The 26,344-nt window shown below is 37.8% G+C and overlaps 6 protein-coding genes across 11 annotated transcripts in view; 2 read left to right on the top strand and 4 right to left on the bottom strand.

Annotated features, from left to right (window-relative positions):
• The window catches only part of LOC105193013 (cadherin EGF LAG seven-pass G-type receptor 1), an 87,648-nt gene extending 82,232 nt beyond the window's left edge, over nucleotides 1-5,416 (bottom strand). For both annotated transcript variants that reach the window (XR_005574303.1, XM_011157331.3), the window contains exons 1-2: nucleotides 5,057-5,416; nucleotides 4,248-4,596 (exon numbers count right to left, since the gene is read on the bottom strand). The gene's annotated coding sequence lies outside the window, so the exon portion shown is untranslated. The remainder of the gene's footprint in view (nucleotides 1-4,247; nucleotides 4,597-5,056) is intronic.
• A 3,158-nt stretch (nucleotides 5,417-8,574) lies between these two features.
• On the bottom strand, nucleotides 8,575-12,740 carry LOC105193012 (codanin-1). 2 transcript variants are annotated; one of them, XM_011157330.3, is made up of 10 exons: nucleotides 12,382-12,740; nucleotides 12,015-12,315; nucleotides 11,648-11,924; nucleotides 11,400-11,560; nucleotides 10,734-11,324; nucleotides 10,407-10,640; nucleotides 9,957-10,319; nucleotides 9,587-9,752; nucleotides 9,238-9,506; nucleotides 8,575-8,979 (listed from the first exon to the last, which is right to left on the bottom strand). In XM_011157330.3, exons 2-10 carry the CDS (start codon nucleotides 12,303-12,305, stop codon nucleotides 8,830-8,832), a joined length of 2,502 nt encoding a protein of 833 aa, XP_011155632.2. In that variant the 5' UTR covers nucleotides 12,306-12,315; nucleotides 12,382-12,740; the 3' UTR covers nucleotides 8,575-8,829. The 2 variants fall into 2 exon arrangements, with proteins under 2 accessions (XP_011155632.2, XP_011155631.2); XM_011157329.3 differs by having other exon boundaries at nucleotides 8,710-8,979; nucleotides 12,409-12,740.
• A 157-nt stretch (nucleotides 12,741-12,897) lies between these two features.
• LOC105193010 (ubiquitin-like protein 4A) lies at nucleotides 12,898-14,916 on the top strand. Its single transcript, XM_011157325.3, has 3 exons — nucleotides 12,898-13,483; nucleotides 13,820-13,925; nucleotides 13,997-14,916. Exons 1-3 carry the CDS (start codon nucleotides 13,436-13,438, stop codon nucleotides 14,296-14,298), a joined length of 456 nt encoding a protein of 151 aa, XP_011155627.1. The 5' UTR covers nucleotides 12,898-13,435; the 3' UTR covers nucleotides 14,299-14,916.
• On the bottom strand, nucleotides 14,465-16,838 carry LOC105193011 (gem-associated protein 2). 3 transcript variants are annotated; one of them, XM_039446759.1, is made up of 6 exons: nucleotides 16,707-16,838; nucleotides 16,174-16,389; nucleotides 15,999-16,083; nucleotides 15,769-15,927; nucleotides 15,406-15,684; nucleotides 14,465-14,664 (listed from the first exon to the last, which is right to left on the bottom strand). In XM_039446759.1, the coding sequence occupies exons 2-6, from the start codon at nucleotides 16,278-16,280 to the stop codon at nucleotides 14,572-14,574; spliced, it is 723 nt and encodes a 240-aa protein (XP_039302693.1). In that variant the 5' UTR covers nucleotides 16,281-16,389; nucleotides 16,707-16,838; the 3' UTR covers nucleotides 14,465-14,571. The 3 variants fall into 3 exon arrangements, with proteins under 3 accessions (XP_039302693.1, XP_011155630.1, XP_011155629.1); XM_011157328.3 differs by having other exon boundaries at nucleotides 16,174-16,403; nucleotides 16,475-16,748; XM_011157327.3 differs by having other exon boundaries at nucleotides 16,475-16,738.
• Nucleotides 16,839-17,410: 572 nt separating this feature from the next.
• Nucleotides 17,411-21,451, top strand: LOC105193008 (E3 ubiquitin-protein ligase TRIM23). Of its 2 annotated transcripts, XR_850567.3 has the most exons (7): nucleotides 17,411-17,752; nucleotides 18,070-18,636; nucleotides 18,710-18,818; nucleotides 19,016-19,389; nucleotides 19,916-20,284; nucleotides 20,365-20,631; nucleotides 20,895-21,451. XR_850567.3 is itself a non-coding variant. In XM_011157323.3 (6 exons), exons 1-6 carry the CDS (start codon nucleotides 17,684-17,686, stop codon nucleotides 20,521-20,523), a joined length of 1,647 nt encoding a protein of 548 aa, XP_011155625.1. In that variant the 5' UTR covers nucleotides 17,411-17,683; the 3' UTR covers nucleotides 20,524-21,387. The 2 variants fall into 2 exon arrangements, 1 of the variants encoding a protein (XP_011155625.1); XM_011157323.3 differs by having other exon boundaries at nucleotides 20,365-21,387.
• Nucleotides 21,237-26,325, bottom strand: LOC105193009 (calreticulin). Its single transcript, XM_011157324.3, has 8 exons — nucleotides 26,121-26,325; nucleotides 24,191-24,295; nucleotides 23,899-24,102; nucleotides 23,361-23,512; nucleotides 22,844-23,110; nucleotides 22,527-22,763; nucleotides 22,254-22,397; nucleotides 21,237-22,038 (listed from the first exon to the last, which is right to left on the bottom strand). The coding sequence occupies exons 1-8, from the start codon at nucleotides 26,203-26,205 to the stop codon at nucleotides 22,021-22,023; spliced, it is 1,212 nt and encodes a 403-aa protein (XP_011155626.1). The 5' UTR covers nucleotides 26,206-26,325; the 3' UTR covers nucleotides 21,237-22,020.
• Between the last annotated feature and the right edge of the window lie 19 nt (nucleotides 26,326-26,344).

Below are 26,344 nucleotides of genomic sequence, written 5' to 3'. Positions count from 1 at the left end.
AGAGATTACCGCACCCGAGGAAATAGCCTTGTGTAATATATTCGGGCCGTTGCTCGTGTTACTGTCATATCCCTGGACGATATCAGAATACAGTTCTGAGTGTAAACCTTGGTCCAACGTTAGTAAAACGAGGACACTTTATATCGTATATTGTATATAATTTCATTTTCTTGTCACAAAGATATAGTACGGAGCTGCTGGATATACGCGCGTGTTGTGTGTATAATATATTACTTCAATTATTTCTAAATATAAAGAAAAATACAACTGATCGTTTGATCGATTGAACGAAATTATTTATCTCTATGCATTTTTTTAGCAGTTACAAAAAATTGAAGGAAACGCAAAAAATACTTTTTTAGCAAACTAATATTACTTTAATTATTTCTAAATATAAAGAAAAATACAACTGATCGTTTGATCGATTGAACGAAATTATTTATCTCTATGCATTTTTTTAGCAGTTACAAAAAATTGAAGGAAACGTAAAAAATACTTTTTTAGCAAAATAATATTAGTTCTAAATCAATTAGTTTTAAATTTAAAAAAATATATAGCTGATTGTTTAATCGATTGAACAAAATTATTTATCTCTATATATTTTTTAGCAGTTACAAAAAATTTAAAAGAAAATACTTTTTTTAGCAAAATAATGATAATTATTCCGACGTGTGCATGTTAAGCTTACATCGTTTCCAACTCATAAATTTCGATCAAAATCAACTATTTTCGATAAAATCAACTATTTTTAAGATACATTATTTATTTGTAACACAAGGTTATATTTGAAATTAATTTATTAAAATTAAAACTTTCTCTCATCTAGCAGCAGCTTAAAATTTTGTAACAATGCTATAAATCAATAATATTAAAGTAAAAATAGCGTAATTAATATCAATCATCTTTAGCATCTCATTTCTCTGTGCAATAATTCCCTACAAATTATTTATCAAAGCCCTGCGAAGCGCAATCTCGAGTTTCTGCAACCGTCGGACTTATTTTAATTCGTTCCACTAGCACACGTTGGCATGCGTATCTTTTTTTTTTTACACAAATACCACCGTTAAACCAAAAATTTATAAATGAGAAAGATAATTATACATATTTTATTTTGAAAATAAGGCAATAGGTCATGACGGTGCGTTCGGTAACGTAATTGATGTGAATAATTAAATATTTCTGTTTTTCAAGCGTATACATACACGTGAGAGGCATTTCATATGAATAAAATTGGATTTCGTTATCTGAATTCAAAGTGTATGATTTTATAATTTATGCGAACGCGAACTATATTGCAAAAAAAAAAAATGGACGTGCCGCGAAACACAAGATACACTCAACGACGAAGTTAACCGATCCAATATAATTAACTTGTTAATTGTGAACACAACATTTGCATTGTCAACTCCGGGCAACAATGTACGGGCGAAAGTTTCTTACATGGCGGCGGGAAATCGATCAATCTTTCTCATGAATTGGTCAGCAGATGAAATTTTTAAATTAATAATAATACGCCGTACGCTAATTTCGAAGTTGTTAGCTTAACCATCAAGTTTTAATTGAATCTACCGGTTTAAAATCTTCGATTAATAATTCAAACTTTGCGCGAACATAATGCAAACGTTCTTTTATGTATACCTCATACTTGTTCCTTATTTAGCCAACATCTGGATTTATTATGAATGTTTCTTTTCTTATAAACTGCATGTACCATTAGCGAATTAATAACTTTCCAACTTGTATTATTAAATAAGTATTCATCATTGATTTAATATAATTAACAAGTTGTCGACATAAAATCGACATGATCACAAATATAATATAAAAATATAATTTAATGTAATATATTATTTTTTATATTGTACTATATTATATTATATTTTTATATTATATGTTTATAATATTTATATGACAACTTGTTAATTATATTAAATCAATGATCTTAGTCATCAATACATATTTAATAATACAAGTTTGGAAAGCCATTAATTCGCTAATTAGCGTACAAATATAATATAAAAATATTTACAAGATTCTTTAGTCATTTATTTGCTAAAATCGCATGCTTTAAACTTTCCGCTTCATACGCTAATTGGATAAAAGGGTGAGTAGCTTTGCACGTAACACGGCTTTCCTTTCTTCGGGACAATACTCTTCGCGCAATAACGATTCATCATCCGTCTTGAGAGCGTCTTGCTCTGGGAGCTGTATAAACGTGAAACGCTAACGGATTTCCGGCCTTTACCCGACATTCACGATGTAAAAGCGCGCGAAAGCTATATTTTCCCTCGCGATATTCATTTTTGCACCCCGTCGTACGTATGTATAATTAATGTTTACACAATATTTTCCTTCATAAACCTCTCTTCTTCCTACTCTCTCGAGATTTCCATGTACCGATATAATCCCTTATGATATAAATTATACATACAGCCTGTCCCAAAAGTCATTATTTTTCCTCAATAATGTAAAAATTTCTTCAACAAAATTCGTCGAATTGCAGTCATCTATATTTTCCCCGATGCTCATTTTTAATCAATATTAATTAAATATTATAATAATCCAAAGGTTAACTTCCGTAAAGCAAAGTACAAATTATATTTAAAACTAATTTATTGAAATTAAAGCTTTTTCATCTCTTTGCAGCTTAAAATTTATGATATAAGCCAGTAATATTAAAATAATAAAAATAGCATAATTGATATCAATCAATTTTTCTCTCGTTTCCTCAAGTGGCAGTAAACTAAAATCGAGTAAATTCCGTTAATAAAGGTAGGAAAATTTCTACTTTTCTATTTTCATCATTTTGTCCACGTTTATTTATAGCAGAATATATTGCGAGAGACAATTTGGCGTAAGGCTGCAGAGAGATGAAATATAGTATTTCGAGCCATCAAATGTCTGATACATTGCTATGACGAACGCGATCTATGGGCGATCGATTGCAAGTGCGAAATGGGACATGTCACGTTAACTATACCAATCAGCACCAGTTGGCAACCGGTGCAACTGCACGCTACGTAATAATGTTTAATGGCATTCGATGATGGTTCCGCGCAACGATTCGTGACGTATCGGTTATCAGTCGCGCGGTCGAAACAGATGAAAATTCGTGACAGATAATATCAGGCAACTACCCTCAAGTTGTAACTCGGCAAACATTTGCGCAAGTTAATATCCACCATTTGCCGTTTTGTTTCAAATTTTATCGTACGCAATCTCAAATTGCTCCGCGGCATTTCGCATTATTCACGGGGCATCTACACCGATTGTGAGAAAAAAAAAATTATTTAAATACTCGCAATGAAAGATTTATTCAATAAAAAGAATAATAGTTAAATTATACTTGTGATTTTTGTACTAAACAAACGTTTATTTACATTAATAAATATTTTCGTTGCGAGTATTCAAATAAATATTTATTAAAATTTATTTCTCTCAGAATATTTAAATGTCACACGAATTGCAGTCGAGATCGACGATTTGTCAGTTTGCATAATTCAGTCTTGCAACTGACGTGACAATCTTTTGATTTCTTTCATATCTAATTTCATATATATTTCAGCATGTTTCACAAATTATATTTTTAGTAAATATTGACTTTTTTTTAAAGAATTGTTTACATCTTAATAAAACAATATTGCGCTGTTTGTAAAATAAAATGTAAAATAAAATGTAATGTATGTAAAATGTTACACAATTCCAATTTATGAAAATCTTTTTTATTGGGTACGCCCGTTACCTCGAGATGTTATTTCGAAGCGAATATAAAAGTATCGACTTCCAAGCTTTGTTTAAGTATACGTTAAACGCCGATTGACGTGCATTGTAACATGTTAAGTAAAAATTTTATGTTCATGAGGTAACAAAAATACGATTTTCCATAAACACGCTCGTTTCGTCTTACTGAAATGCAATTGTGCTCTCGCAATTTACATATATTCATCTATCAACCTACGCTGTAGCATCGTTCTTTTCACACACACCATCTTTTTTTACGACGCAGCGAAATAATCATCCATCGACGATCGGCGTTGACATGTCGAACGAAAGCTAAAACTGAAACTCACGTTGCGTTTCGTTTTTCAATCGAGTTCAGTTCAAGAAAGAGACAGAAGATTTGTTCGCGTCGCATGCTCCGAGAGCACTCGGATCACTCGGATCACTTGGATTAGTTCTAATGCTGTGATTGGTGATCCGAGTGCTCTCGGAGCACGCGACGCGAACAAACCTAACGACAGACTCACCTCGCGTCCTTGACGGGGATGCCCAAAACAAAATAGCAGGGGGTCGACGGCGGATCAGCGGGGGCGGACGGAGCGCGGGCTCCGTCGCTCACGTTTCGCGGCGACGGTCCATGTGGAGCCACGTGTGACGATGACGCGAAACAACTGCCTCGCGTGCCCGGATGACGAGACCGCGGCACCGGCCGGCGGCACGCGTCCGCGATACGAGGGAGACGCCGGAGACGTGGACCGCGATCACTCCGAACTCATCGCTCGCTGTCCAACCTCCAGGATACTATCGCGGGCGCCGACGAGTTCCGTTCTGGGGTGCGAAGCGACGCTCGTGTGCTTCGTGTTCCTTACGATGCCTCTGCAACAATTTTAAACGACGATATACGACGAACATGGACGAGGGAGGGAGTGGAAGACGAACCGCGCTACGCTCCATCGGCTCCATCGGCTCCATCAAGTATGGCGTCGATCGAGACGATCGGGATCGATAGCGATACATCGATGCGGTCGATAAGCGAGCGAGTCGCGTTTCGTCGCGAGGAAATTCAAATTAACGACAATCGAAATGCTGATTTCAGCTGGCAAATATGGCGGTTGCCGCACTTTTGTAGGATCTACCGAAATGTTCGATGGACGAGATTTTCCTACTTCTCGTTAGACAAGATCGAGCATTGTCGCGGATGAAAATGAAAATTCACATCGATGCGGAAGATTTATCGTTAATTGCGGCTGCATGTCAAGCCCGAATATACCCGAGTCTCGCGTTGACGAAAAATCGCGCGGAGATTTTCACCGCGTGCCTCCCGCTAGCTACTAACCTCCAGCGATCGTCGGCTGGTCCCTCGCGGGATTCCCCGATTCCTCGGTTCGTCAGACGCGTCCTCGATCGCCGCCGCTGGTCGAAATCGTCCCTCTTCTTTTTTTTCTATTTTGGCGCAGCGTGTCGATCGACGGCCGCCGACTCGACGGCACCGCGCGACAACACCGGACGGCGACGACGGATTAATTCGCGCGCGAACAAATCGGCGATCGGGACGCGGCCGCGTATCGTCGCTCGATATATAGATCCGCCGGACGGAATGCAACCGGATGACGGGGACGACGCGGACGAGGACGCGAATGCGAACGCGACGGACCGCGGGCCACGACTGCGAGAGAAACTCGCGGAACGCGCGCGCGGATCTGCTCTGCGCCGCGCATGTAACGTACACGCGCGCCGTACGTAACGGCGTGAAGTTTGCCCAATCTCCAGGGGAACCTGGCGCGGCATTCCGCTCGATTATGCGCGGGATCCGCTCGTAATTTCTAATTTCTCTCTCGTCTCTCTGAAAATTGCTCATTTTCGCGGCCGACTTAATTAAATTAATTATGCCGAGAAATGTATTAAGAAGTGTGCTCACGAAATTACAAGAACATTATTACGTAGCACATCTGGAGGATGTTTTTTTTTTTTAGTTGGACGACAAAATTTCTTCATTGTAACTAAGTTGAGAAGCAAAGTTCACTAGAAGCTAAATATATCGCTGCAAAATTCAGACATACTTCTCGATTAATCGCATTTACCTGAAAATATGCAATATTTTTAAAAATGGCTCCTTGTAAAAAATTATTAATACAAGATTAGAAAATGCATGTGATTATTCAATTTTGGTATAGACTTTGTAAATATTACTATTTGTATAACTATTTGTATAATATTACGTAGCACATCTAGAGAGTTTTTTTTAATTGGACGTCAAAATTTATTCATTGTAACTAAGTTGAGAAGCAAAGTTCACTAGAAGCTAAATATATCGCTGCAAAATTCAGACATACCTCTCGATTAATCGCATTTATCTAAAAATATTTTTAAAAATGACCCCTTGTAAAAAATTATTAATACAAGATTAGAAAATGCATGTGATTATTCGATTTTGGTATAGACTTTGTAAATATTACTATTTGTATAACTATTTGTATAATATTACGTAGCACATCTAGAGAGTTTTTTTTAGTTGGACGTCAAAATTTATTCATTGTAATTAAGTTGAGAAGCAAAGTTCATTAGAGGGCTAAATATATTAACGCAAAATTTAGAGACATACTTTTCGATTAATCGCGTTGACCTGAAAAAAAACAATGTTTTTAAAAATGGTTCCTCATAAAAAATTATCAATTGCCAAAACACTTAACACATAACAGCCTCTTTTTTCTTGAAAATTGTATAACCAAGATTAGTAAATGCACGCAATCATTTTATTTCATGCAGACTTTACAAATTATAAATATTACTATTTGTATAAAAATACATTATTCACGGCTTGAATAATCTAATTAAAAATAGAAGACTGGAAATATCAACGGGTCGATATTGTATCAGCGTTGACTTTTGCAAACAGATCGAATATTTTCGTCATTTCCGATTTGTAACCGGTCACTCGTACTGTATGTTGTGACAAGTAAAAAAAAACAGAAAAACAAACGGATGTTCGAAATGGGTCGCGTTTCCACGCTTGAAAGATCGCATAAAATTATATCGCGTGAGTTGAATTTATAGCACGAAATTTCTGAACACCACATGGCGCAATGTGACAATAACAATATATTTCGTGCATGCGAAATAACTCGATTGTCAACAGCATGTTGCGAGTGAAAATCACTGACAACGTAATCCTCCTCGAAATTTTAAACTTATTTGAACCAAATTTCACGACTGACGCAACTTCAAGCTGATTGATATCTTTAATCCATTATCGAAAACATTTTTAATAGCTTAAAAATACACGTGAAATACAACTCATATTTTGTTAATTAACATTGTCACTTTTCAATGAAACAAATAATAATTATAAGACATAAATAAATTGATCGTTCGCGTATTTAATAGCTGTCAATTTATTAAAAAGTAATTACGCGATAATAAAATAAACAAGCGCTCAAATAGATATAATTTATCGAGTGAATTTTATAAGAAATAATAACGATTTGATAGATTTAACATTTTCCTAGTATCTAATGCATACAATTAATATTGCTATCATATTTTGCTTTTTTGAGCGTGACTTGAATCCTTTCACCGATAGATCAATAAATTGAGACGAATTATGGGAGGAAATATCTGGCCGTCACTCACGAGGCCGGAAAATTTGCGGTCACTCGCTCGCGAGCACCGAGCCAAGATTAGATACCACCATCGAACGAGAAGGTAGACGACCATTGAGAGTTATGGTAATGGAACGGGGGTGGATGACCCAATTTCGAAAGGACAAAAGGACCATTCTCGTTGCGCCAGGACAATGTGCCTGGCTGTAACAGCATCGTTCAAAAAGATGGCTCTTTGAGGACTATCGACCCGCTGATATTTCCAGTCTTCACGCAAGTAGAAATTAGATGCTAACAATAATTAGCGTTACAACGTTAAAAACAGATTTCTATTCTTAACCAGATTATAAACTAGACGAATTAAGCCGTAAATAATGTTTATACAAAAATTTGTATACAAACAGTAATTTATAATTTATAAAACACGTACCAAAAGAAAATAATCACATGCACTTGCTAATCTTGGTTGTATAAAGGGATACACATTAACAAATTATCTTGAACCCTGGGAGATTTATAGCCAACCCTGACATCGCAGCTGTCGCAGCATGCGCCTGACAGCGATAACGGTGCGCATTATATTACTTCAGCAAGATGGAAAAGCACCCTCGGGGTGAATCTGAGACGCACGAGTACCGCAAGCTACAACGCATGCCGAATCATAACTCGTTTAAAATGTTATTTCACGAGTGTGTCCTAAAGTCGAATACGTGTCAATTGAGGCGAAATTAACACGTATTCTCTTAACACGTGGTCCCTGTTAAAGCGGCGTGGACCAACTGTTGTTTATTAACAAGTTAGTAGACCGCGCCAGCAAAGGTCCGCTCAATGAAGGTTCATTATCTTTAGCAAACGTATTGATTGACGAAATTCAAATCGTCTCGCTTGAGATTAATATTAATTATTTAAAACAACACAATCCAAACGCGCGGAAATAATGTAAAGTTACGAGCTAAATCACTTACGGATAAACTATTTATTCGTATGTATTTAACAGTAAAGCGTGACTTCAATAACGCAACTATTTGTCGAGCCCGAAGGTACGATAATCCGATTTCATTGTGCGGACCGTGGCAATAGTCCATTCGGCATTCGGAGTCGTGAGGATGGAATTAAGTGAACAACTTAATTTACGAGGGACAAAAGAAAAGTACAAACAAGGAGTGTCCCAAAGTCTCGAACATCGTGTTTCGTACTGACCTCGAGCTCTATCTCGACGCGTACGCGCCAAAACTAAAACATGAAAAACAAGGTATTTAATCAATCTTACATAGAAAAAGTTATAATTTATTTTCCTACTCATAAAATACTCGTTCCTATACATCCCCAAAACGAATCATCGCATGCATCTTCGCCGCATGTACATTTATAAAACAAGTACGCTTTGTCGTAATATACAGCAATATACATTTATATATACAGAAAAGATAGTAATTATATTTACAAAATTTATCTCAACGAAATCATACTTTCTATTTATCGCAGGATCGTTAACTTATTACACGTCAGTCTATAAACCATCACCCTCACAAAATTCAATCTCATGATATGTTTCCGCTATCCAGCCAAGAAGGTATTTGACTTTCTCTGTCGCTTCGTCATTGGCTTCGTAACCCTCAATGGCCTCAGACAGGCACTTCGATAAAAGTTTTAACAAAGGCTGTGGTCGAGAAAATTGAGATTAAGAACTACTATACGATAGCATCGGGAATTTAAAATAGTGAACTAGGACATGAATCGTTGAAAATACTTTGTAAAAATATTTTGTATCCAATTATACAAATATTATTTTTAATTTTGTTTAACAAAATTAATATTACTACTATTAAATTAAAATTACAAAAAATAATATATATATATATATATATTATTTTTAATTTCATTATTTCATATCAAATGTGATTCAAGTTATACTTACCACAGGCCAGTCTTGTCTGAATAAAGCTATACACTGATCGCTCAGATTGTCACCGTCGAGTATTTTTGTTTCTAATAGTCTCTTTAAAAATTTGCCAAAAGTCGGCCACATTGCGTCGTTTTGCGGCTGCATCAGCAACATGATATTTCTAGAACACAAAATTCTATGCATGGGCGTATCGTCTTCGTCATTTTTTAAACTATCCAATGACCATATTTTAATCAATTTGTCCTGAACCTCTCGCGTAAAGAGATCTGTTCTATACGCCACTAAAAATGCGAAATATCATTTGATTGAGTAATTTTATCTTATGTCAAACTCATCATTAAACTTTTAATATTAAACATACCTAAAAACAGCGCAAAATCCATACTGAGGTAATACAAAACTTTCTGTGGTCCTGGTAATAAATCACTTCTTTGATTAAATGATTGATACAATTTGTCTAAAATATCCAATATAGACGACAGAGTTAAACCTACACCATTATTATCCAATATGTACCACATGTATCCCTTTAAACAAAAACAAGTGAAAATATATCTAAATACTCTTTGATAATTTAAAATCATCAATTTTAGAAATGGAAATAATTTTTTAGTTTTGAAAAAATGTATATGTAACATCAATTTATGTCTAAATCCTAATTAATCCTATAAATAATTATTATATTAAATTCTTTGTTGAATTAAGCTTACACGATTCAAACTTATTCTTACCCGAAGCTCATCCATCATGAGAGTAGGACTAGGAGCATCCATATTGTGTTGTTTTTCTTGTTTGGAATGCACAGGACTACTATTTCGAAAAAACCTATTAATTTCAAGTTCCATATCTTTCATAAACAAGGAATCACCGGCGATATGTGATTGAATCCATTGATTTATTCGTTCCATCGACATTCTAGTCGCGATCTTGATACACATTTCCTTGACTGATATTAAAGAGTCTTCTGCCAATAAAGATTCTATCGATCCCTCGATTCGCGTCTCGCAAATCGCCGGAATTGTTTTCTCACACTGATCCTTTAACTCTTTCGACGCATTATTAGCCAATGTATTCATGTCGCTTAAGAGTGAAGCCTAAATATCAAACTGTGATTTAAATACTTAATTTCTTCTTAAAGAATATAAATTATTTTTTTTTTTATAATCACGCAAAAACATTACCTTAAATTCGTTAAAGTAATTCCTCGACAATTCACCCTGCTCATCGGAATCTTTTTCAACATGCTTGTGTTTCAGAATCTTTCTGAAAGAATTTAAATTTGCTTCTCGCGATGAAGCCAATAAAGTATTGCATATGTGCTTCACGCAAGTTGACGCAACTCTTTCGGAAACAAAATCAACAGTCTTTCGAGTAGAAGCCGGTTGACCGTGAAAAAAGGCTTCTTCCAGTTGCAACTGTCAAAACAGAAATTTATTAATATATCGCGCAACATAATAGTAAGAGAGAAAGAGAGAAATAGTTAAAAATATAAATATATTTAAAAATACCTCTAAATGTTTTGCACGAGTCGTGCTTCCTAATTTACGTAACTGGCTGGTAACAGGTGTAATATGTTTGTTGGAATTGATATTCAGATTTGTTCCGTTTCCGTGAAACACAGAGATAGTCGATTCCATTCGCGGACAACACATACGCATTATTCGATCGGTAATTATATCCAATTTATCGAGACTACTTTTGACGGGAATCGCACAGTCAGCAGAGTGCGAATTCTTTTTCTTTTCAAAGAATTTTTCCATCTGTTTGAGACTCTTTAGTTCCTTGATCTTGCAATTCTTTTGCCAGACCACATAAAAATCTCTAGGAAAGTTTGGTAACTCGAATAACCAACATAGGCTGGATTTGAGAAGTAAAGCCGATTGTTGAGAAATAAGACAATCAGGGGCGGAAAGATTGGTCTGATTAATAGCATGATAAATATAATATAATAGTTCCAAGATCTGCTTGTAATATGGCAGTCGAAGCGACACAATGTCCATCATTGCTAGATATTTTACTATCCAAGGTATCGTCAGCGACAGTTTGCCATCGACTATGGCGTTCTGAAGACAGGCTTGTAAATTTAACGATGGTATTACCTGAATAACGAAACAATCAAAAGATTATTTAAAGATTTAAAAGATGCTTTTGATCACATTTTTTATATTATATACCTTGCTCCTTATCTCAACATGTGTCATAATAATTTCTTTAGTAGCATTACATTCAGATCTGTATGGTAATGCTACTAAAAGTCCTAATACTTTTGCAAGAAGCCTCAAGCTGGCTAAACAAGTAATAAAATTCTGTTGAGTTTGATCGTCAACCATTGTTTCTGCAAAAAAAAAATGGGATCATCTTAAAATCTTAAGCAGAATGTAAACAATCATTAAATCATCAAAATAATGAGTGAAGATTATACCTGAGTCCTCTATTTCACTGTTAGCAAACTGTGTATCGTTCAATTCCATTATCTCATGTACAAAACAGTTCTCCAAATGTGAATAAAATATTGGATTAAATGCGTGCAATATAAAATCTTTGAAAAATTCCTGCCTGCCAGGAAACGAAGGACCAACACTCTGAGTCTGTGATGGTAAGGGAGTCACAAATCTCTTGCTGAGTTGAGTCAATTTTTCAGGATTAACATGCTTTAAAGCTTTTAAGAAATTCAAGCTCTCATCATCCACTACATCATCCTGCAATTAATGGTATACGATTGTTTCATTATTAAGACACTTCTTATCAAAGCGATAGAATAAAAAAGGAATATGAATATCTATGCTCACCTGATGTCCATTTTGTATGCATGATATTAACAATTGTGACTTGAATAACCTAGCAATGTGATAATAATTAGTGCAATCATTGTGCAACGTCAACATGCTTCTTATCTTGCCACCCAGCGCGATTTGGAACACCCATCCTGGCATCAAATGCATTTCATCCCAAATTCGTAAGATATCGTAAAAAGCATCTCGCTGCTTTTTAAAGGTATGAAACGCAATGGCAGACGAGAAATTCTCGCGATTGTCGGTGTCAATTTGAAAAGACACATTTATCTCCCCCATTGTGTACATCAATTTTCAGCTGGAATAAACAGCAATAAACATTTAAATGTCACAAGAAAATGTGCGTCAAAAAAATCATTCTTACATGTAATTTGCGTTCATTTATGACAACCTGTTCGCTGGTCCTTTAAGTATCTCGTTCATTCCCTTCAATTAAACATTTTATGTATATACAAAATCGACGAAATATTTTTTCTGTCCATAATTTTGAAGGTTAACTTTTCTTGAACATGTCAGAAACTACGGAGAATTATCGAGGACTTTGAAATTTCAATTAAACAGAAAATATATAATTAGCGTCGTTATACAATCTTTAGTCGCACAGTGTACATTTTTCGGTACAGAGATTGTATTTTCAAACATATGTGTACGTATCACCGCATTCTATTAACTTTTCTCACTTTGCAACCGGGTCGGTAGCTAAATTAGGTTAGGTTAGAATACGTCGCCCTCTGTGAGAGGCAGTGAGAGGCTCATCGGCGTCGTGGCCAGTCATAGCGCCTCTATAGCCGGTATTCGTAGTCGAGTAGCTATTCAGTTCCACGTTTCGCACATAGAGGTGCCAGTGAACGAATGTCTCACACGCGAGCTTCCACTCTCAAGCTTCCGGCCACTTTCCGCGGTCAAGTCTCGCAACCTACACGTAGAGCTGAACGGCTCGATACGGATAGGAAAAAAAGAGAGAAAGAGGGTGAGAAAGGAGGTCGAATAAGGAAACACGGGAGACAAAATCACGCGCGTGAGACTCAACGGCGATTCTAGGATACGGGGAGAGTATCATGCCAGTGAAGTGCGGCGACGATTGGAGGAATTGTCACGAGGCATCGCTGTTGCTATCGATATCCGCTCGGGCAGTCACGTCAGTATCGATATCCGCGTCGCGCCGCTGCTCCTGAGGGAGAAGGAGAAAAAGAAGAAGGAACAGTCGATGACGCCGATGACGCCGTTCCATCGCGATTCCTGCGAACGCAAAATATAACCTCTCTGGCGCCAGTAAGATGCGCCAGCTCTTGTCGGTCCAACCGGAGACATCGCTGTTTCGAGAAACCTGATCCCGCTTGGCCGCGCGCGCCCCACGCGTCTGCACGCGTCGCACATCCAACGATTCGTCTCCGCGAACCTCGTCTCGGCCGCTCATCATGAAAGTGATCGTGAAGAAGCTACAGGGGAAAGAGTGCGTCGTTGACGTGAGTAACGGCGTGGCTGTCGCGCTGTCTCCCTCTTCTCGTCGAGCGTGCACGATTTTTTTTCGTCATCTCAATTTTGTCGTAGATTGATATGTATAAATACACATATTTATATTATTGGAACCCAGCTGACGTTCACTTAAATTGATATTATCGTATCGTCTTAAAGCTGACGTTATCTTCAATAAATTTGTTTACTCTAACGTCCTTGAGAAATTAATATGCCATAGTTAACCTTTGGATGAACTCTTTCACATAGATTGTTTTTTTCCCCCCCAAGTTTTTTGAAAACCTTCTGGTAGAGAGATTTCTTCCAAGTTGTATATGTGATTTTAGATATTACCATCGGAGACAGTGCTGGAGCTCAAGCACAAAGTGAGCGATCTCTTGGGTATCGATGTACCGCAGCAAAGATTATTACTCACTGGCAAGACTTTAGCAGGTAAGAGCATTCAATCTCATCTATCGTATATCGCTACGAGTTCTAACGACTGTTTTATTTTATGGTTTCAGATGAAAATCCACTAAGTTTTTATCCGGGTATCAAAGATGGCAGTAAATTAAATCTCTTGGTGATCAAGAAAGCAGAGGAAGGTTCCAGTGAAGCGAGATCCTTGTCCCAACAGAAAACGGGAGTTCATCTGCTCAGAGAGGAGATCACTCGAGTGCTCAGGCATTACTACACGGTATCCGAGACAGAGTCCATAGTCAACGAGCTGATAAAGGACTTGAAAAACAAAGTGAATAATCTTAGTTACGATGATCTAGAGAGATTAGCTACTGCGTTACTCCAGGACCAAGAGAACGTAGCTTAAGGATCACTTAAGATTATTCAATTTTCGCTTACTGATTGATTATTGTAATACGAGTTTATTTAATTGAAGCATTGCCTTATATATCGAATCCCCTAATAATTGGTACTGTGTAATTTAAAGCACGATCGTAATGACTAAGCAAAACTCAAAACTTGACATACTATTCTCTACGTTTGGAATCTTGTGTGGAATTTATTAAAAAGATCGCTATGTAATTTACATATGTGTCATGTCGCATCATAAATAATTATATCCATAGATTATGAAAATTTGTCAAGGATCTGCCAAGTCCAATTGACGGAAGTATCTTGCTACCAGACAGATGAATAAATTCAGCGCCCCCAGTTCCTGCGCGTCCAATTCTCTCTAAAAAAATAAAAATAGCGAGATTACAGAAGCAGCGTTAGTAAATTCTGACGTAAATTTTTGTAGATATTAACGAGACGACGAGCTAGTTTAGACATAGAAGAAAAGTTCAGTCTTATTTTCTCAAACTTTTGTAATCTGACAAACGCGAGTTTTTATTATCGTCCGAACCTTTTTCTATTGAGAACGACAGCAGCAGCGTAAGTAGAGGAAACAGGAAGTTATGCAATAAAAATGTTTTGTTAATAGAAATTCAGCGTCCTCCTTTGTCCTCGCTTCTTTCCTCCTTATTACCTTGGTGACATCAGTAATAAGTCAGCCTACTACACTAATAAACGTCAAACTGAACTTTTCTTTATAACATTAAAAAATTAATGCTTTGGAACTAAAAGAACCAAAATATTTTATTAAAAATCATTTATCATTCTAGAAAAAAAAGTATTGGATCATTCTAAATATGATATATTCTGAAAATTAAACTTAATTAAATGAGCTACACGATGAAGTTAAAGAAAAAGATAATTTTTTTAATGCTTAAAGTGCGTGGATTTTGAAATTTTTGTCACATATATTCTTTGCAAACGTATTGAGAAGCAGTCAAGTTAAATCTATTGCCACAAGTAAGGATAAGCAAACGAAACTTTCTAAATATTTTCTCTTTCAAAGTATAGAACAATGTGGTTAATTTAATTCCAATGTATTACGATACTAAACTAAGCTTGAGCATATAACGATTATTACAGAATCTGCGCGAATGACAGAACATGCTCGAGCCAATGAACGCAGGCAGGAACAAGTGTCAGGCTGCAATGGTTGCTCCAAGAGCACGAGTAACGTATAGATCCACTGGCCTATCTTATATTGAATTTTCCTTTCAGTCTCTACGAATTGCACAAGATACTCGAGTACTTGCTCTATGCTGGACTGATTGAAACAAAACAGAGTATTCAGTGTTGGCTCGAGTTTTTTTTCACCACCTAAACAGAAGCTGATCCAAGCGTTTTGATCATCTATGTCTGGCTGTAATATGAAAAAAAAAAATGTTAGTTGAACAAAACTCTAAATTATCTTAAATTTTGAACACATCTCGTGAAACTTGTATACCAAATTAATATCAGGTGGTCTCCACTTGCGCTTGCCTGTTACTATTTCATTCTTTAGCTGGCTCACGTATAGCCTTAGCTTGGAAAAGTCTGAACTTTGATATTGCTGCCATTCAATAGTTGGCTTAAGGCTCGCTGGTGCTTGGACACATCCTGCTAACTTTTATAGTCACATTGATTCCATTGTTGTAGAATTGATACAGTTGTATGTTTAACAGGAATTTTACTTACAGTTTCAATGGCTTTTGTAGGTTTTTTTATGCACGACAGATCTAAATCAGCTACCACTACATCTGCGCATTGTCTAGCTTCTATTCTGCAATAAAACGGAACAAGATTTGCAGGTGATTAATGTTTTAAAATTTCAGGAAATGAGGAAAAGCTGCTAAGAAAAACACCAGCTTACACCACTCGTTTGATATACTCCTGTCCCGAAGAAGGTGGCAATGATAGATTGATATCTTCGTCGATATCTTCTACCACAAAAGCTGGTTGTTTCAAGTAATCCATCATAATTTAGCGGTAAATTCTCATATTTCTTCAGATCACAGAGTTCGAGTATAAAATTAACTCTGCGCGATTCTCGCGGAATACATCACGGTCAACACCTGTAGCTCTGTATCTGTAAAAGTATTTCTATTCAGAGAGTAACACTTGAACGGAACGGAAAATATGTCAAAACATTTTTTGTAGCACTTTCTCTCTACCTTGCCAGCGATATTAACAAATATATGATAACACTATACGAAATGCGAAGTATTTCGAAAGATATCTTGTATAATTCAATCTTTTGAATTAATTGAAAGACGAAGCTCTCGCGTCCAATGTCGATAAAACTATACTTATTCGATGCGTTTTTACACAAAATGAAAAAAATCTGACAGAGAAAATAATCCGCTTCGTCTCGCGAAACAAAATATCGTCAAATTTGATGATTACTTAGGTTAAAAAACTTATCGCATCGCAGACGAAATGCAGCAGGTATGTTTTATGGCCACGTGCGCATGCGTTTTGATTACTTTTCGCTAGAGTGCACGAAATTCAAACTCAAAATCATGGTGGAAGGACCCGCGACGCGTCGCAGCACAACTCGCTCAACTCGCGTCTTCATCGTCCCGTACAAATTTAATTCCGATGCGCATGAGTATCGAGAGTGCCGAAAGCGAAGTGTCCCGCAAGTATCCGTCCAGCTCCGTCTCGGCTGCAGCTCTCGAACGTTCTCTTATTCAAGATGATCCTCCTCACGACGATTCTGGACGATTGGTCTTGATTCACACTTGGCATGAACGCTCAAGAGCTGCGGCCGAGACGGAGCCACCAGCGATGAACGGTGAGTTAATCAAAATTTGTATTTGTACTGTTTATTCACTCTTATAATTCGGTATTAGCGCCTCGTCCCGATTACGCTCTCATACTTATAAATCGCGACAAGACGACTCAAATAGGAAACATTCCAAGTTTGTATATGCGCGCCTTTCGAAGACCTAACCTATCCTCGTCGTGTATGTCACCTATGTCACTTCAGATGTCGTCGCAATCGGAGCTCTCAGGTTGTAATGGTTGTAATTTGTCGTGCCGAAGACGAGCTGACCAATCAGGAAATGAAAACTACTTTATAAAAATTTACGGCACACAAATGACGCAGATTGTGTTGGCCGTGAAAGAAACGAGATAGGTGAAATCGCAACGGAAGAGGATATCTGCGAGTAAAGTTATAATGCAAAATAATAACGCGCGGCGTCGATTATCGTGCGCATACATCCCTTGTGGTCTCGCCCTTTAATGACTTGAACCCGCTTTCACGGGCACAACTTTTTCTGCCGTTTAAAGTTAACCTAACCTCGAACGGCCCGCTCTCCGATCGCATAAACCGCGATCTGCTGTCTCTCCAAGAGGCGGAACGTCGAATCTCCGCGATGGACGAGGACACGAATCGACTGAGTAAACACATGAAGCATTCGCTGAAAACGGCGCCGAAATCAAACGTAAGAAATAGATTTGGAAACGATAACGCATCTAGGCTAGCTTCGACCAAACTCCGATTAACTTGTCCAGCAATATCCATAGTATTTTGTTAGAGGGATCGAATTATTAAATTCCTTATTAGTTGTGGAAGATTGTGGACATTAGACCAATTGTTAGAAATTTTGTTGTACACTATGCATTTCTGTTGATTGAATTCATCAATGATTAAGTTAATCGGAATATGTTACAGTTATCCTAAATCAAACTATTTAAGTTATTGAGTATTTTATTTGATTAAACTTACAAGATTGTTATAAAATGTGTATAATATTGGCAGGTATTGGAATGTCGCGTTTGCGAGGAGGTTTTTACAGTGGATGGGGTGAAGGTACCACGTTTGCTGCACTGTGGACATACGGTGTGCCACTCGTGCCTGTTGCGTTTGAGGACTTGCATGTCAGAACAACAGTTTTTGCTATGTCCCTTTGATCGACAGCCCACTGATGTGGGGCCTCATGAGAACAGCGTCTACAGCCTGAAGAAGAACTTTGCACTCATTGAACTGCTCGAACGATTAGAACAATCTAGCAATCAGAAGACGCTGGTACTGGAGCGTGAAAGGCTTCAGTCGAATCTATCGTGCGACGAGGACGAGGCACACACTGCAGTTCTCTACTGCACTGTTTGTGCCACGCATCTGTGTGAGACTTGTGATACTGCCACCCACTCGTCCAAGACACTGGGCAAACACAGACGCGTGCCATTGTCGGAAAAACCACGTGAAAAGCCTCGTTGTTCGATACACACGGCACACGTAGCAGAGTTCACATGTACTCAAGAAGGCTGTCACAACTCCTTGATGTGCTATTTATGTAAAGAGTATGGCAAACACAGTACACACAAGGTATAATTATCTGTAATCTCTCTTGTTATGCGCCTATATCTTTCTACCAATATATGTTATTTTAAATTATTAGCCAGCATTAGTCGAAGAAGAAGCAGAGAATATCAGGAAATCCATTATCGCTGCATTGCAAAAAATGACTCAGTTTATGGAAAGCATGAGAGATACTGCACACAAAATAGGTAGTTATCTTTTTTCTGTTTTTTTTTCTCTAAAATAATAAATAATTCTCTAAAGTAATTTCAGTGATTTGAGAAGAGACATATAATCATAACATTTTTAATAAAAATTATTTTAAAATTCTCAATATTTTTATATGATTTTCTAATTCATATTTCATCTTTTCGTCCTTTCTCAATTTATATTCTTGTATCTTTAGAAATAGTAATCGAAGAATTGGAAGGCTGGGCGATCGAAGACGCGAGGAGGAGAGTACGATATCATTTCGAGGAATTACGTGCTGTTCTGGCTGAACAAGAGAAAACAGCGATGGCGTACATCGAAAACGAGACTCGCGGTAGACTTTGTGCACTGAGACAGCAACAAAAGGATCTCACGACCACGAGATCGCAAGTGGCCGGAGTGTGTATCCAGTGCGAAAGCATACTCGATTCTGAAGACTGGAAGTTGCTAAGCAGCTCAGAGAAAGTCAAGGAAGTACTGGCGACACTGGAACAACAGCAGCAGCATTATGCCCAATTGGGACCAGATTTTCTTAGTCCAGAGTCCTCTATTCCCATTATATTTAGCAGAGTATGTATAATAATTTTCATTTTAAATGTAGGTTAAATTTATCCTGATTGTCATTTTTTAATTATAGAAAAATTCTTTTATTTTGAATTATTTTTGGTTCACAGAGTGATATTACAAATTATAGTATATTTACGTATTTATTTATAATCTTCATTTTCTTCAGTATTTCAAAGACTTAATTTTTTTTTAAGTTAAATATAGCAGTATTAAATTATACTTTTTTTTAACTAGTTAATCAATTACAAATTATAGTATATTTACGTATTTCTTTATAATCTTCGTTTTTTTAAGTATTTCGAATACTTTTAATTTTTTCAATGGACATATAGCTATATTAAATTATGCTTCTTTTTAATTAATTAATAAATTACAAATTATAGTATATTTACATATTTCTTTATAATCTTTATTTTTTTAAGTATTTCGAACACTTTTAATTTTTCTTTCAATAGAAATATAGCAATATTAAATTGTGGTTCTTTTTAACTAGTTAATAAATTATTCCCTTTTTAATGCTTTGTCTTAGGATAACAGGATACATATTGGAACAAAGATCGATATGCGCGTAGTAATCCTGGGACTGGATGGGGCGGGAAAAACAAGCATTTTATCCGCTATGCGAGGCGTTACGCTACCAAGCCCACCAATTCCCACTATTGGCTTCAACGTCGAAAGCTTGGAGTACATGAATCTTGTATTTACTCTCTGGGATGTTAGTGGTCATCAAAAGTTTAGACCACTGTGGAAGCATTACTATCATAACACGCAAGCCATTATTTTCGTGGTTGACGCTAGCGATAGGTCTCGCTTCGAAGAGGCGCGAAAAGAATTATCAAAAATACTTTACGAACGAGAATTGAAGGATGCTCTACTTTTAATCTATGCTAATAAACAGGTAAACGTAACAATTTTCTGCTCATTTACGTTATAAAATATTTGTATTGAATATATTCTAAATAAACATAATTTTTATAGGACGTTTCTGGCTGTGCTAGTGTGGAAGAGCTGGTCGATATATTCGGCTTGCATAAACTTTGTTGTGCGAGAATATGGCACATTCAGGGCTCGTCGTTGGTTACCAACGCCAGCGGTACGTTACAAGGTCTCGACTGGCTCTCGACTCAATGCGTATAGAACTTTCTTTTATGAAATTATTTATGTATGGAAAAACTCCGAGAAGATGCATGTCATGCTAATTGGCGTTATTTCCACACAAGGACGAAGCAGACTGAAGTTAGATAGGTAGATAGAAATCACACAACACAAGTATTTGTATGTATAGTCGACGTCAAAAATGATTTGTTTTATTTCCCAGAAAACAAAGTCTCTATTGTATACCGTGCATGTACTTGGAGAAGTACATAAAAAAAAAGTATCTCAAACAGTTTGACATCGACTGTACTTTAATTATTATCTCTCTGTTATTTATAATATAAATCTTTTTTTTTATTCGCTCTGTGAGCGTATCTGTTAACGTAAATGACGAATCTATTATATCGTCACAGATCTGTTAGCTTATCAATTCACGAGATAAATCTATTAAATCACGCTATACCAAAAAAGAAAAAATAATAATTCGTAAGTCACGAGATATAGGCGTTTTGGAGAAAAATGGCGTCAGTTTATTTTCCGATATAAAAATGGAGTTACAAGATTAACTATACTTGAACATGATACAATAAAATAGCGTATATGCATGTATGTACATATACAATGGTAATCGGAAGCAATTTGCACAATCGATTCGTACATATTACTACAAATGATGAAAATGGATCAGCAACAGGATTGGGTTTCGCGTTCGATCGAGGTAAGCACTTGAGGCCCCACGAAAATAAACGCCTGAGCACATCTAGAAAAGTCTTATTTATTTTATTACACGATTATTGAACTGCCTCTGATACATAATCATACCAGTTATTATCACTCAATCACATTTGCACACATCTATCATTCTTGCGTTTTTCCCTTTTTTTTTATAACTGGAGCGAGTTTTCTTTTTCTTTGAATTATGCGTACATTGTACGGAAATTGAAATAATGTATATATTATATATAATATAGCATCGTGTTATTTAAATTACATCTCAATTACCTTTTAATGTATATAAAAACACTTGACAAACAAAAACGGAACAACTTAGAGTCTTTGTGGAGCTGCGCCGATGGTGGACACGGGCTAGACGACTCTCTTCTCGTTTCTCTCTCTTCTCTATACTTCTTTTTTCTTTTTTTCTATTTTCTATTTATTCTTCCGTATTCCGTAGCACACACTTCGCAGAAATGCCGATCACTTGATCTAAGCGTGTAATATTTCAGGATAATAAACTCACTCGAAAGTTTCTGGGCGATTAAAAATGTTTTAGGCGCTGTGATACCAAGGCCAAAACACTAGCGAAATGTTGAGAAAACCGGGCGAAACTTGGTTCGAAAGCTTAAAATAGAATTTAATATGTTTCTCGTGAACGATGCAGCGGGCGACGTCATCGATGAGGATATTATCCTGCTCTTTTGCTATTGTGTGTCTAGATTAATTACAATTTTGTGCCTGTGGGAGGATTTAGTGCGTGTCGCGACCACGTAGCTCCTGGAATACAGTCTGTGTGTTTATGTCCACACGCGACACACTTATTTACAATTCGTCATGATCCTGTAAAAAAAAGAAACAAATCGTTAATATCGTTGACTCGTACCAACTCGAAAGGATCTATTGGAAACATTTATATTCAGAAACGAGGAATTCCAATTTTTCTCGTCAGAGATCAACAGATATCAGGAAAGATATGAACATCATGCGCTCACAGGTCATAAAATTTTATTAAAGATACGTGAATCAGGTACATAGAAGAGAGTCTTGATACTTACATCGGTTTCTGGTTGAGTTTGCTCTTCTTCGTCCGCGTCTTCGTCGTCCTCGTCGTCCTTATTATCTTCGTTTTCCTTAGCTTCCGCATCTCTTTGTTTCCTCTCCTCCTCATCCTGCGCCTCTTTCATCTTCTTCTCACCTTCCTATAATTTATGGAATAAGCAAAATGTTTTTTCCATTAGAGTTTATCGTTAAAAATTTAGAGATCTATGAAGTATTATCATATCGACAAATGAATGAAAATAAAAAAATTGCAATGAGTAAGTGCTTACAAAGGTAGGTTTCCAGACTTCTTCTCCAAATTTGCGTGCGACCTCCGGATCGTCCGTGATTAGGACGCTATCGAAAATCGTACCGGATTTAACTTGCCAGAGGTCAAAACCGATAGCGCAGATCTCATCGCGCTTGTATAGTTCAGGATCGGGCGTGTATTCAGGGTTATCGATCTCAGGATGAATCCATGGTCCCTTGTAGTTAGGATTCTCGATTTGTTTCGGTTTCCATTCACCCTGAGGAATTACATAATTTTAAAAGTTATGACAACAACTCGATAAATCAGATCTCTGAATGTCAGTTTCAATGTACGAACCTTATAATCGGGATTGTCGATCATAGGCGCTTCCCATTCGCCATCCATCTCATCATCCCAATCCTCGGGTTTAACCGCTTCAGGATCGGCAATGTGCTCGGGCTTGTCCCAGTCCTCAGGCTTCTTATCATTTGGATCGTCGATGCTGGGTTTGTCGTCCCAGTCGGCGGGCTTGGTCTGAGATGGGTCTTTAATCTTTTTCGGAGGTAGGAAGCTCCAATCTGCTTCCAACTCACCGGATTCAACTTCCTCGTTATCAATAAGCACCTGAAAAAATGTTTTTGCTAAAGAAACATTGAATAAGATAAACTTTCATCAAGTAACAATGTTATTGACATGTTGATCTTGCTTGAAAATATATAGTGAGCGGTATCACTTCTATAATTAACAATCAAGATAATCTTTGTTCTACGAGATCCTGTAGCACTTATTCTCCACGGCAATTGGTGAGAACATGTGACTCTAGGCTCGATTTCGTTTATAATAATTATATTTACATGACGCAACGTAGATTTACCTTGTAGGTGTTATCGGGTTTGACAATTAAAGTGTACAAATGCGTATAAATGTCGTCTTTACAACGAATATCCTTATTGATTAAAAGGTTCTTTCCTTTGTAGCTAAAGATGACGTGAACCTTCTTGGTTCCAGGTCCACAAATATCCGGCCCTGTATAGAGATAAATATATCGTACAGTTGAAATTAATAATAGAGTAATAATAAGTAATAATAGAAAGAAGATAAATACATATGTAAAATACATATATTTAATTTTATGTATATCATTTCACATATAATCATTTCTAAATGTCAAGCTTATACAGATTAGAATAAAACAGACAAGAGCTTACTCTAATTTGAGCTTTATCTAAACTAATTAGCATAATAAATGTATCTTTTCTGGTACCCACAATATGTATAAGTTATATTGCGGGGCATAATGAAAGAATATTACTCTCCGAGTACCTATAGCACTAACCATACACTGGTATAATCAGTGACTCTTAGGCTCGGGATGATTATTTATCAATAATATTTTTGATAAGGGAACTTACCAAACATAATCTCATATGGGCTTTCACCGTGCATATCTTTCTGGTCGAGAGAACAATCGAATACTTTAACATATCCACCGCCGCAATCAATGTTCTGTTCATGCTTCACGGTAAATTGAATAACTAGGGTCTTATCTTTATTGCTAAACGGAGTAAATTTCCTACTGAGAGCATAAAACCTTGCATCTTGCGACGTCTGGATACCTGAGGAAAATTTGACAAAATAGGATCGTTACATAGTGTGACTTTTACATCCTATAACAAATTATCCATTTCCTTTCTTTATCTCTACCTTTATCATTTTCTTGATCGTTCCAGAACTTTCCGTAGCTTAAGACGAATTTTCCAAATTCCTTGCCAGGATGTTCGGAATAGACCCAATTCTTTTCCCATGAATCTGAAATATCAGTCTTTTTGTGAATCAAAGGTATGTTACACTTTTATGTGCATCTAACTACATACGTCTAATTTATTTAACAAAAACATATATTTATAATGTACATTTTAATAAATATATTTTATTAGATGTATTAGTCGATAATAAATCGCGTTCGTTAAATCTTAGACCTAAATAATTATCGATGAAAGAAACAAAAATTCATTAAAAAAGTTTTATTGACCAAAATTATAACGTATTTACAAAAAGTAAAATATTTTTCGGCTTTTGTGTAAAAACAAAAAATTGCATTTTGTATTGTTCTTTCCAGAGTCTCGATCGGAGCAATAATGAATGTAAAAGCAGCAACGTATTCGCGAGGATGAACGAGGTGGGGAACGAGAACCGGTTGAAAATTACGACAAGCGACGATATAACTGTACTGTCGGAAGGCGCAAAGAAAACTCTACTGTCTTTCACCGGCGCCCGGCGCATTTAATTTCGGCGATATACTTGAGCATACAAGTGACGAGAAAAAACGAAGCCTAATCATCGCGCTTCCATTGTCACCGATAAACATAAGAGATCTGTTTTCTTTGCAATTTTTTTCTCCTCTCTCCATCTTCGCTCGATACGCAAAAAAAATGAAATGAACCGATGAAGAAAGAGAAGCAAGGTCCATCTCATTTCACTCATTTCTCTTAATACTCAGAAACGAGACGGACTTGAAGAAAGATCAAGTGCCACAGGAGGAATAATTCTCGTCCATTTACAGGACCCTAAATTTAATAACGAGTTAACGTCCGCGCCAACGAGACGAGAGACGATCATCGTTCATCGAGTACTTTTCGTACTTGGAGCGAGACAGACACGACGCGAAGACCTCGCGTGAAACGGAGATGGAGCGAGATAGGAAAAAAGGGAATGGAGGTGGAGGCAGGAAAGCGCAGAGATACGTGGTGACGCGAACGGACCTGTAGAGCGCGTTTTCGCCCAACCGCCGGGCGTCTTGCCTTGGATGCTCGGATTTCACGGAGTCTCGCGATCCACCGCGCGTTGTCGCGCGCCGTTGGTTCCGTTGGAGTCGAGCGCACAGATCGACGGATCGATCTGTGCGGCGTCATGGCGGCGGCGGCGGCGGCGGCGGCGGTGGCGACGATGACGACGGGGAGATGCCACGACGCGGGCACGGCGACTGCCACCACGACAGACTACTACTTCCGACTGCGTGTCGCTCCTCGCTCGGAGTTTGGACTGCTCGGAGTCTCGAGATGCTTCTCTCGCTCTCGTCCGCGCCCGCTTTACTCCTTTCTCTTTCTCTCTCTCTCTCTCTCTCTTTCCGGCGTGCCAGGAGGCACATATGGCCGATGGAGCGACTTGAAACGCGATGTGTCACGATACGGTCCTTAACGATTCCCGTAGCGTTACCTAAAGATCCTAAAACGATCTCGCGAGATCTCCGCGCGGCGAGTCGACGCGAGCGACGTCGACCGGCGAGATGGAGCGGGCGGGCGTGCGATTACCAAGAAGTATCCACGTCCCTCCTCGCGACGACCGTCTACGTCGTCGACCTCGCTTCGCCACGCCGCGACATTATCCTCTCTCTCGGTCGGAAGATGTGGCGCGCAACGTAGGATAACGAGGGTAAACGAGGGTGTGGTTCGTCGCGAGATCAAGCTCCAAGCTCCGTGTACTCCGACTCGCGACGGTGTTCGCGGCGAAGGGAGAAACCAACGCCACTGTCGCCACCGCCGCCGTCGCCACACGAACGGTTCTTCGCGGCCGGGCCGGGCCGGGCCGGGTCGGTCGCCCCCAATCGAAAAGCGTTTCAATAGCGTTTACTCACCATCGCTGAACTTCTCGTCCAAGTAGACCTCCGCCGTGGCCACGGCGAATGCTAGGAGTGCAACGAACGCGCAGGGAGACCGCATTTTCGGACGCCGCTAGGACGACGTGAGTCCGAAGAAACCGACGACACGCAGCGAAAGCACCTGCCACCACGACGAACTGGCCGATAATGCCCGACTCGCGGACGTGGTTGGTGAGTTTAGCGGCCGTCGAGGTAGACAG

The sequence above is a fragment of the Solenopsis invicta genome, chromosome 3, assembly GCF_016802725.1.
Source record: "Solenopsis invicta isolate M01_SB chromosome 3, UNIL_Sinv_3.0, whole genome shotgun sequence".
NCBI classification, from domain to species: domain Eukaryota; kingdom Metazoa; phylum Arthropoda; class Insecta; order Hymenoptera; family Formicidae; genus Solenopsis; species Solenopsis invicta.
The sequence above is the reverse complement of the archived record's forward strand: the minus strand, read 5'-3'. Positions and strand labels throughout refer to the sequence as shown.

Bases quoted from the DNA above. Each gene is read 5' to 3' on its own strand.
- LOC105193012 (XM_011157330.3), bottom strand. From the start codon at position 12,305: ATGTACACAATGGGGGAGATAAATGTGTCTTTTCAAATTGACACCGAC. The intron at 11,561-11,647 runs GTATAATCTTCA...TTTTTTTTGCAG, and splicing joins CAGTGAAATAGAGGACTCAG to AAACAATGGTTGACGATCAA. The intron at 9,507-9,586 runs GTATGTTTAATA...TCGCATTTTTAG, and splicing joins GGATTTTGCGCTGTTTTTAG to TGGCGTATAGAACAGATCTC.
- LOC105193010 (XM_011157325.3), top strand. From the start codon at position 13,436: ATGAAAGTGATCGTGAAGAAGCTACAGGGGAAAGAGTGCGTCGTTGAC. The intron at 13,484-13,819 runs GTGAGTAACGGC...ATGTGATTTTAG, and splicing joins GGAAAGAGTGCGTCGTTGAC to ATATTACCATCGGAGACAGT. The intron at 13,926-13,996 runs GTAAGAGCATTC...TTATGGTTTCAG, and splicing joins CACTGGCAAGACTTTAGCAG to ATGAAAATCCACTAAGTTTT.
- LOC105193011 (XM_039446759.1), bottom strand. From the start codon at position 16,280: ATGATGGATTACTTGAAACAACCAGCTTTTGTGGTAGAAGATATCGAC. The intron at 15,685-15,768 runs GTATACAAGTTT...TTCATATTACAG, and splicing joins GACCACCTGATATTAATTTG to CCAGACATAGATGATCAAAA. The intron at 14,665-15,405 runs GTAATAATCGTT...TTATTTTTTTAG, and splicing joins CTGTCATTCGCGCAGATTCT to AGAGAATTGGACGCGCAGGA.
- LOC105193008 (XM_011157323.3), top strand. From the start codon at position 17,684: ATGGACGAGGACACGAATCGACTGAGTAAACACATGAAGCATTCGCTG. The intron at 18,819-19,015 runs GTAGTTATCTTT...TTGTATCTTTAG, and splicing joins AGATACTGCACACAAAATAG to AAATAGTAATCGAAGAATTG. The intron at 20,285-20,364 runs GTAAACGTAACA...TAATTTTTATAG, and splicing joins TAATCTATGCTAATAAACAG to GACGTTTCTGGCTGTGCTAG.
- LOC105193009 (XM_011157324.3), bottom strand. From the start codon at position 26,205: ATGCGGTCTCCCTGCGCGTTCGTTGCACTCCTAGCATTCGCCGTGGCC. The intron at 24,103-24,190 runs GTAGAGATAAAG...AATTTTCCTCAG, and splicing joins CGATCAAGAAAATGATAAAG to GTATCCAGACGTCGCAAGAT. The intron at 23,111-23,360 runs GTAAATCTACGT...ACATTTTTTCAG, and splicing joins AACCCGATAACACCTACAAG to GTGCTTATTGATAACGAGGA.